Source organism: Tupaia chinensis, unplaced genomic scaffold, assembly GCF_000334495.1.
Source record: "Tupaia chinensis unplaced genomic scaffold, TupChi_1.0 Scaffold000029_1, whole genome shotgun sequence".
Taxonomy (NCBI): domain Eukaryota; kingdom Metazoa; phylum Chordata; class Mammalia; order Scandentia; family Tupaiidae; genus Tupaia; species Tupaia belangeri.
This window is the reverse complement of record NW_006159459.1, coordinates 1,859,772-1,870,785: the sequence shown is the minus strand read 5'-3', so window position 1 is coordinate 1,870,785 and position 11,014 is coordinate 1,859,772. Positions and strand designations below refer to the sequence as shown.

Here is an 11,014-nt window from a genome sequence, read left to right as displayed (position 1 = left end):
GTCTTAAATTCATACAAGGGGTGTGTGTGTGTGTGTGTGTGTGTGTGTGTGTGTGTGTGTGTGTGCTCAAGATCCCTAGAGGAACAGAGAGGAAAAGGGATTGTGGTGTGGCCATCCCCCCCGGGGGTGATTTCTCGCTTTCTGTCTCTGTCTTTCTGGCAAGCACAAGCACCCTATACCAAAAATCTCTCCAATAATAATAATAAAAAAAGATGATCAGATTGATTATTCTTGCTCATGAGCTGTATTTCTATAAAATAACTCTTCAATTTTGTTGTTTCTTCTTTCTTCATTTGTTTGTTAAATAACCATCCAAAAGCTATTTTCTCCATTTCTTCATTTAATCAGGGTTTGGGACATGCACCCATATGCATTGGCTGTGATTTGAACCATGGAGTTGGCCAAGTGGGGTGCAGCTCCTTTGACCACTAGGCTATGGAGCCGGCCCTCAAAACTCATTTTCATGAAATCATCAGACAGAAATCAATCAAAATCTTGTGTGTTTGGGAAACTTAAGTTAAGAAGGCAGATGCAAATTGGTACATGTATTCATATCCTTAAAAGCCCAAAGGGCCAATATGGATACTACAAAAGAATCCATTCCCATTTCAAAACAGTGGATGGTGTGAACTATAACTGCTCGTTCTACCCAAATAACTCCACACTCAGAGTAAGAAAGCCTAACCTGGGGCAAGAAGTATTACCCTAGTTTTTAAGTTGAGAAAACAGTTATAGTTTAAAGGGGAGGTTAGGCGTATCTGTTTTTGTGCTGCTGCTGGCCTCACCTGTGTTGGCATGGCTCACGAGCCGTGCGTGGTACAAGCTGTGCAGAGTCATCCAGGCCAGCGTCTCTCTCTCTTGGTGTTGCATAGCAGCACTGAGCATGTCAGTCAAGCTCATCAAGGGGAGGCGTCCTTGAGACACTAAGTACAGTTTGACAAAGGCAGCCTTTTCTATGTTGCTCTGCAAAAAAAAGCAAATTGTTCAGTTCCTATTAAATTAACTGAAGTAGCTACAGAACCTCAGGGCAAGGGCAAAACAGAAAGGATGACTTTGATGTTATTATTCCAAATGCTAAAACTGTTCATTTCCTGCAGTATGTGACCTATGTGACCGAGCGCTCTATTAAAGTGTACATAAAATAGAGGGTGAAATGGAAATACAATAATGCCACCTCTGCTTCTTCATAAAAATCATAAACATGTTCATGAGTTTGTTGGTGATGATATTTAGTAAGTCTATGCAGATTTGTTTTTTAATTGCCAGGAGAAGTGTGTGCTTACTAAAGAGAGAGAGCGGTAAAAGCACTCCCAATGGGAATGGTCATCCCTTCTCCTCCATCTCTCCATTCCTGTGGAATTTAGGGTGTGCACACACATGCGCCCAGTATGTTTTTCAAGTCACCAGAGCTAGGTAAGATTCAAAGCATGGTTGGCCACATGGGATCATCTTCTTTAACTACTAGGCTTCAGGGCTAGCCCAACAAAAATATGATTAATAAAATGATAACTAATACATACAACCATTTTCCTGTCTTAGGCACTATTTTAAGTACTTAACATATTAACGTTCAGTGGTTGTTTCAAAGTATAGTACACAGACCTCTGGGGGATCCCAAAGCCTTTTAGAAGTTCTATGAGGTCAAAAGTATTCTCATAGTACATATTGTATAGCTCTTATGTAAAATGCATGAAAACAGAAATGTTTGGGGTTTGGGATTTTTCTTTTTCAGATTTTAAAATATTTGCAAAAACAAAAATGAGATATCTTGCTGATGGGATCCAAAACTAAACATGAAATTCATTCATGTTTCATACATGCCTTATCCGCCTAGCCTAACTTAAACAATATTTCTGTCCTGCAGCATGTTGACTGTACCCTATCACATGAGGCCAGGTGTGGAACTTTTCACCTTTGACATCATGTTAGTACTCAAAAAGTTTCAGATTTGTAGCATTTCAGATTTTAGATTTTTGGGGTTAGGGATGCTCCAACTTATAGCGACAAATTGTGCTTTTTACTGTCATGTGCAATTTTTTAAAAAGCTGGTTTCACTTAAAACATTCTGTAAAAAAAGAAAATTATTGGTTTCAATAAACCTTTGCCTTTACATATACATCTTTTTCATATTCCATGTGACAAACAGAGACACAAATAAGGGACATCTGCTGTATATAAGTATGATAGTTGAATCGAGAAAAAATACTTATTAAGACTGAGTTGTGGGATATAGCCACTGTTTTCATGAAACACCATTTACTTGAAAGAATGATTGATAAACAAACTACAGTTATTCAAACGGGGTTTTTGACAGATTATTTTCTTAAAACGGAAAGAAGTGAGACTGTTACTTCAAGGAAAATACCTGACAGTATTTGTTGCCAATGATAAAATCTAAGCTTTCAAGTAAAAATTAGATTTTTGGAAAATTTATATCTGCTGTTAAGAGCTTGGCAACTTGCCAATTTTTTTTGGATATGTTTTTGCTATAGGGCGTGTGTGCTTGCCAGAAAGACAGAGAGACAGAGACAGAAAGCGAGAAATCACCCCCCAGGGGGAATGGCCACGCTGCAATCCCTTCTCCATTCTCCTCTCGGGATCTTGGACATGCACGCACATGCACCTGCTGTAATTTTAAGCCACTGATCCCAGACTTGAACTGCAGTTGACTACATGGGAGTCTAGTGACATAGCCATAATGCCAACTGCTGGTCCCAACTTCTCAATATTTAAAAAGGCTTTTCGAATGAGATTGCTGGTGACATTAGGGGAAAAAAGATGTTTTGATATTGTATAAAACAAGGATCAGCACTTGGAAAATCTTCAAAGTTCAGTGACCCAGTATCTTCCAAATGGCCAATGAAATATTATAAGATCACACATGGGTTTAAAAAGATTGAAAATGCAAGACAGACCAATTTTTTTTAAAAGGGAAATTATTGCTCTAGGGCGCATGCACTTGACAGAAAGACAGAGAGAGACAGAGAGACAGAAAGCGAGAAATCACCCACCGGGGTGATGGCCATGCCGCAATCCCTTCTCCTCCATTCTCCTCTTGGGATCTTGGACACACAGACATGTGAACAGAATGAGTTTTAAGCCACCGGGTCCAGGACTTGAACTGCGGTCAACTACATGGGAGTCCAGCAACACAACCATTATGCCATCTGCTGGTCTCAGACCAATGGGTTTTAATGCAAGAAGCATGTGAGTTTTCACAGATACAGTTTTGGATTCTATATTGCAGCTAACCTTTAAGAAACTACCAGTTGTTGAGTTGTGGCACAGTATCAAAAAAGGATATTTATCATTATCTGTAAAGTCTATTAACACAATCTTACCCCTTCCATCTCTCTCTATATATATGGCTGGAATTTTTTCACGCAATTCAACACAACAACAGCACAACAGATTGCATGAAGAAACAGTCATGAGAATCCAGCTGTCTTCTATTAAGCCAAGACATTAAAGATATTTGCAAAAGAAAGAAAAAAGGAAAGAAGGAAAAGTGAAGGAAAAAAGGAAAAAAAATTGTAAAACAATGCCACTTTTCAAATTTTTTGTACTTTGGAAAATATTATTTATGTCACCATATAATGATTTTTATTATTACTTTAAAGTAAATATTACACTTTGGAAAAAGTTTTCATTTCTAACAAGGATTTCTAACAAGGTAGACATCAACGAATATGACCCATATAGACAAAAGCTCTTTGGGGGGGATCCTCAACATTTTTAAGATACTAAAGTATTCCTGAGACCAAAACATTTTAAGGCTGCTGTGTTAACTATTTTTTTTTTTTTTTTTAAGATTTTTACTATAGGGTGTGTGCACTCACCAAAGAGATATTGAGACATAAAGCGGGAAATAATCCCCCAGAGGGGTGGCCACGCTGCAATCCCTTCTCCTCCATTCTCCTCTTAGGATTTTGGGTACACATGCACATGAGCCTGGTGTGACTTTTAAGCCACTGGGTCCGGAATTTGAATTGTGGTTGTCTACACTGGAGTCCAGCAACACAACCATTATGCCATTTGCTGGTCCCAACTATTTAATTTTTACATCAATTCTCTGTGATATTTATCCTTTCTTTCTTTTTCTTTTTTTTTTTTAATTTCAAGTTCTTTTACACATTCAATCACATTATTTAGCTTGCAAAGTGAATATTCCAACATGTGTGCATTTCTCCCCAGTATAGTTGAAAATACTATAAAGTTATCTTCAACAGATAATACTAGCCAAAAGGCATAGGAAAAAAAAAAAGTTCAACATCTAATACTAGCCAAAAGGCATAGGAAAAAAAAATGTTCAACATCCATTGTTGTAAGAGAAATACAGATCAAAACAACAATGAGATACCACCTAACCCCAGTCAGAATGACTAAGATCAGTTATCCTTTCTTTACAGATAAGGAAACAGAAGCCTGCAGGCTAATTAACTTGCTTAAGGTCACACTGCCACCAGCAATGGAAGAATAAGATTTTTTTTTTTCTATATGGCATGTGCGCTCACCAGAAAGACAGAGACAGAGAGACAGAAAAGTGAGATATCACTCCACAAAGGGGATGGCCACACAGCTATTCCTTCTCCTCCATTCTCCTCTCAGGATCTTGGGCACACATGCACACGAGCACAGAGTGAGCTTAAGCCACCAGGTTTGGGATTTGAACCATGGTCGACTACCTGGGAGTCCAGCGACATAGCCATTATGCCAACTGCTGGTCCCAAGAGTAAGAATTTTAACCCAAAGAGTCTGTGTTGTTTGTCACTACCTTATTCTTACCTCCACATTTTTCAAAAAGGAATAGAAAACTCTGACCTCAGTGGAGCAGACTCTTTTAAGGACATGAGAACGCTATTTAATATGTTCCAGTGACAATGTTCTGAATGGTACTTGAAGAATTTGAGTGAGTGGGCAGGTAGGTGGCGTGGTGGCTAAGGTACTGGGCACTCCCACATGGCCAGCCATGGTTTGAGTTCCAGACCGGGAGGCTTGCTTTCTCACTTTTCTTCTCTCAGTGTGTCTTTCTCAGTAAATTATGTGGTTTCCAACTACACTATGTGAATATACTAATAGAAAATAATTAGCTACACAAATGTAATAATTATGATAATAAGTAATTCCTATGTTGTTGCCTTGGGCCAGGCACTATTCTAAGTACTTAACATAAATGAGGTCATTTCACTATCACAGTAACTATGAAAGATAGGTGGTATTATCCTTCTTTTATAGATGAAGAAACTGAGGCAGAGACAACATAGGAAATCTCATCAAAGTCACCTTGTGAGTAAATTGCAGAGTTGGATTTCAAACTAGAGCAGTGAGGCTCCAGAGTCAACCTATAACCATTGCCTTTTACTCCTTTTCTTTGCTTAAAACAAGCTAACCTCCAAAATGCTGAGATTCCAAATATTCTGTGACAGTGGTTCTCAACTTTAGGATGCACCAGGATTGCCTGGAGGGACTATTAAAATACCACTTCCTAAGACTCACCCCATCAGAGTTTCTGATTCAGTAGGTTGGGAGTGGGATTCGAGACTTAGCATTTCCTAATCAGTTCCCAAGTGATGCTGACATGCTGGTCCAGGGATCACTCCTTGAGAACCACTGCTTTATCATGCAGAAATTTTAAGGATCCAACTGCACAGGCCAATCTTTCATAAGTAAAATAAATGACAAGCTGTCCTACCAGCTGTGGGGATGCACGGTTCTCTACACCTTTAGTATTAGCTGGAGTGCAAAGTTGCCATTCAAGTAAGAATGTCATTTAGGAGTACTTTCACTAAAAAGCAAACTATTGCTTATCTGTAACTCGAATTTAACAAAACATCTTGTATTTTATTTGTTACATCTGGCAGCTTTACTCATAGTCTACTTTCCGCTCATTCATCATTTGACTGGGCTTGGGTTAGGGGGTAATTTGTAAATTTTCCTGTGCCAGGGATAATTTTTCAATCAACTACTCTTCTTTATTCCAAAAGGATAGTATCAAGTGAAAGGAAATAAATATTTTTTTCCCTTCCATATATAGGAAGTGCTTTGGTCAGAATAATCCCTTTCCTGTGGATATTCTATTAAATAAGTTGCCCTGTACTTATCTTTGTCCCTGGGTGACAGAAAAATATTTTGACAAAGTGGGAGAAATTGGGTCCGAAAGTTATTTATCTACCTACCCTTTTATCCAACCATACAATATCCTGGACACTAGACCCTACAAACAGAAAGGTAATTTCCTAAAATTAACCAGTAACAAATATGAAGAACTACTTTCAGGTGAAAAGACCTGTAATCAACTCTTTGGCTGTCATTTTCATTCAATAATTAAAAATAAATATATATATATAGAGAGAGAGGTTATTACCTTAGTAATCTGGGTAACTCGATTGACACCATCATCTGTCATTTCCGAGAGGCATTTTGCTGCACTGATATAGAGTTCTAGATCATTTCTCTGGGAAAGAAAAACCCAAGCATGTCAAATACGATGTAAAAATAACAAGTCTATCCTTAGCATTTTGATACATGATTAGATTTGCTTATCCCCATGAATAGTAGCAGCTGAGATATGAATTTTAACCAAACCAGAACCCATGACCGATTTTATAATTTTAAAACATGTTCTCTTTTACTTTGTATATTTGGTTCACTGTACTTTTCTCTCCTTAACAGAATCCCACCATCTGAAACAGATTTTTGCAAAACGACAATTCAAAGGTTCGTTGGGGGAGAGGAAGGATTAGTATTAAGTAGCATTATATAAGTAGTGTACTGGATGATAGACTCAAGGGTTCTCCAGGTGTAACGTATAAGGACTCTGAGTTTGCTCCTTTTTTACAGGCATTTGGTGTAAAGGCCTAACAGCAGATTTCCTGCTACAGCATTGTTTAGCCTGCTTTTGGTTTGCTCAAAACTTTGGTTCTAAATATTCAACCTCAATTTAGATCTTGGAAGCAAACAAGCTCCTAGTGAAAAATGTGGTTATTCCTTGCTAGCCTTCCCACCCACATTCTTAAAACATACATCTCCTTGCTTTGCCAAAAAGGCCTTAAAAATCCCAAACATAAGTTGTCAGGAATGTAAATATTTTTGTTCCTCACCCGAATCTTATTTGGCAGGAAATCAAATATTTTCCCAGTGGCTTCACAGAGCAGGCTCCAGAGGTGGTGGGCAGGGCTGGGCAGCTTCATGGCCTGGCTCAGACCCTGTAAGGCACTTGGGCGTAACTCAGAATTACAAAGTGGGGAAGCTGCTTTAAAAACTGCCACCAGTAAGTTTTCAACAAAACCCAGGAGCTGTTCATCTGAGATGTGTTTTACCCACAGAGGTGCAGATACCAGGAGGTATTTCTTGATATTCAGCTGGAGGTAAAACAGAAGAGGCCAATGTAAATAGGCAAGTCAGGATTAGCAATCCTCAAAACACCTAGGTCATCATTGTGTTGAGAGTAAACTAAGAGAAAAAATGTTCAAGTTATTTCCTTAACTATAATTTTCCTTCAGCTTTATATTCCAATGAGCCACTGATGCAAGTAATTTTGGCTGCTGTAGTTACTTCTGATCCAGGATGACTCATGTGTATAAACTGTTTCTGCTCTTCCATCTGTGAACTACTCAGCTTAAGCCTCGAATCATTTCAGTAAGGGCAATGAAATGCTACTTGTGAGAGAACATGACAGTTGCTACTGAGTTTTTAGAGGTAGCATTTCTGGCAAGAAAAGCTCCAGCAAATGAAAGGTGCATCTGCTGGACACCAACTAAACAGAGCATCTGATATTATTACTTTCTTCTTCTGAGGAAAAAAAATGAGTGAATAATAAGGGGAACTGGCATGCTGGAATCGTGTCTGACCAAAGAAGAATCATCAGCTAAGAATATGAAACTGACCTAGGCATCTTAGAGTTCACAAGAGCCATCGGGGCATGGTTATTAGTAGTTCTGCTACACAGACCTGAAGAGAGTGTGCTTCAAAAATTCACAGAAAGGGGGACCAGCAGTTAGCCTAATGGCTATGTCGCTGGACTCCCATGTAGTCGACCACGGTTCACATCCTGGACCTGGTGGCTTAAAACTCATGCCGGGCACATGTGCATGCATGCCCAAGATCCCGAGAGGAGAATGGAGGAGAAGGGACTGCGGCATGGCCATCCCCCCTGGGGGGTGATTTCTTGCTTTCTGTCTGTCTCTGTCTGTCTCTGTCTGTCTGGTGAGCGCACACGCCCTATAGCAAAAACCTCTTAAAAAAAAATTCACAGAAATGTAAATGTGGTACTAAAGTGACAGCACGTCTAAAAGAGATGAACTAAAAATCTGACAATAAAGTCAGTAAATGTCTAGAAAGATAAATGTATTACAATGAGTCTTTTAAAAAATAATTATTTATTTAATTCAATTTGTTGTTGTTGTTATAATTATTTTTTAAATTTGACCAGAGAGAGACAGAGAGATAAAGGGAAAGCAAGAAAGCAAGTCCGGGACTCTAACGGCAGTGGGTCACGTGGGAGTCTGGCACCTTAACCACTATGCCACCTGCTGGCCCATTTCCTAAAGAGCTCATTTAAAAGAAAAAATGTCATCTCAAGACTATTTTTGAAATGAGAAGGTATATAAGTAGGAAAGTGAATTCACAAACTTTGTTAATTAATGATAAAAAGAAAGATGCATTATCAAAGACAAATGCAAAGAGTACCACAGATCAAAAAGAGAAATGGAAGGGTAAAATCTAGAAAAATCTAAAATCTAGAAAAATTTCTGAGGTCCACAAAACAGACTGTTAAGAGTTATACCTGATTTAAAAGGAAGAAGAGGTTAATAGAGTAAGACTTTGGAATCAACCATAGTTCTCACATTATTATTTATGGAAACTTTGCTTGACCTACATTTGCCTCAATTTATCAGCCTATAAAAGGGAAATTATAAAATGTATCTCCAGAGTGAAATAAGTCTAGACACAAAAAACTTCCCACTGTATTTTATTCTAAATAATTCTAAAATACAAATGGAATTTATACAGAGTTCTTTAGAAAAGGCAAAATCATAGTGACAAAGAGCTGGTCAGTGGTGGCCTGGTCTGAGGTTGGGAGTGAGGATATAAGCACAGTGGAACTTCGTCGAGTGAAGGAAGTCCCCTTGGTCATGGTTGAAAATCTATAAATGTACTAAAAGTCATCAGATCTTACACTCAAAATGGCCATATTATAATGCAATAAATCCATTTTTAAAAATGGTCCTCTGAGGGTGGTAGAGACTGGATCTGAGGTCTCATGGAGAGCTTATGGGCTCCAAGTATAGTCAGTGCTCAGTGAGCTCAACCACATGGGAGCCATTGGGAGCAGGTAAGTAGGGTAATATATGCAGAACTCATTAACATCCACCTCCAATGAAGGAGAATTAAGAGTTGGAAAGGTTAAAAAATAAAAAGAACTCAAAGAAACAAAATCAGTGCTGTACAGAGAATAAAACTAAGAGATTGAGGGAAAATAAGAAGGTTTTGCACTATTTACAGAGAATTAAAGCCTTCTCAAACATAAGAATAATAGGCCAGATTATGGAGCCAACTAGAAATTGAAACCGTTTAATTTATCATCAACTGGTAAATCTCTAAGGAAACATGGATACATTTTTTCTACTCTATTTTTTTTTTTTTTTTGAGAGGTTTTCGCTATAGGGCGCATGCGCTCACCAGACAGACAGAGAGAGAGACATAGAGACAGAAAGTGAGAAATCACCCCCCAGGGGGGATGGTCATGCCACAATCCCTTCTCCTCCATTCTCCTCTCGGGATCTTGGGCATGTATGCACATGTGCCCAGCATGAGTTTTAAGCCACCGGGTCCGGGATGCGAACTGCGGTCGACTACGTGGGAGTCCAGTGACACAGCCATTACGCTAACTGCTGGTTCCCTTTTCTACTCTAATTTTAAATGTACTCAAAATTATACATCTTTACCAACTTCATATCTTTAAATGCTCCTGCCCATTCTCCCTAATCACCCTTGGCCTATACCTAGAAGGTGCTGCCTCCCTATCTCTTTAAATCCAGGCTAAAAAACTTCTTCCTCAGCACTTTGCTCAAGCCAAATACATTAGCAGAGAAGTTCTACTCTTTGCACCCAGACATTCCCACTTAGGTCTCCTGGTGTTACTGACATGCTGCCTAACCAAATCCAACTGGCCTTCAAGACTCACCTTAATTGCTCCCTCTCTGGGAAAGAGGAAAAATATATACATGAGTTCAGTGCATGTGAATTTGCCTTTCCTTTAATACCAACTGAAATGATCATACCATACAATCAAATAAACCTAGGTCAAATAACTCCACAAGTTTTAGCTGCATGATCTTTAGAAAGGAACACCAACACCTCCGAACATACTCATCCCCCCCTTTTTTGGTTTTAAACACAGCTTAAGGCACGAATGGTAATGGCTATGGTGGGGTTCTGAACCACATTACTTTCTAATCTGCAGGTCATGTAGTATCAATCCCTAAATTTTTGTAAAATCACACTTACCCACTTGTGACTCTGAGAACACACTCCCAAATAAATGTTAATCTCCCCAAAAAGAACCATATCCTCCTGTTGCCCAACACCATTAATGACTACATACACTCAGACCATCGATGAGTGGTGGCGTCACCCACAAACCCAGCAGGGCAGCTGCATTCTGGGATGACTGTGCCTGCGACACCATGATTTCAAGGCACAGTTGCTGTATCTCTTCACCTGAAAGAGAGGAAAGAAAAAGAATCTTTGTATTAGAAGAGCTTCTCTGACTCATTTTCAGACTTTAATGTCTCAAATCAAAGAATCTTCTTGTGGAATTTTTCTAAGTTAACAGGTCTTCTATAAACCAAATTTTTTCAAGAGACTTCTTAGTTGAACTAGTCCCATAGTGCAGCAGTTAAGTGCTGTGCGTGAAGGGCTGTATCTCACAGGGCCAACCCTGGTTGGGTCCCAGCCCAGGGAGCTTGTCAAAGAACTCAGGCGTGTGTGTGTGTGTGTGTGTGTGTGTGTG

At 39.1% G+C, this 11,014-nt stretch overlaps 1 protein-coding gene across 1 annotated transcript in view; it reads right to left on the bottom strand.

Annotated features, from left to right (window-relative positions):
* FOCAD (focadhesin) overlaps positions 1 to 11,014 on the bottom strand; it is a 335,374-nt gene that overhangs the window by 10,603 nt on the left and 313,757 nt on the right. Inside the window, exons 38-40 of the mRNA XM_006140328.3 lie at positions 7,101 to 7,361; positions 6,365 to 6,454; positions 786 to 963 (exon numbers count right to left, since the gene is read on the bottom strand). Of these exons, the coding sequence (XP_006140390.1) occupies positions 786 to 963; positions 6,365 to 6,454; positions 7,101 to 7,361 (529 nt within the window). The remainder of the gene's footprint in view (positions 1 to 785; positions 964 to 6,364; positions 6,455 to 7,100; positions 7,362 to 11,014) is intronic.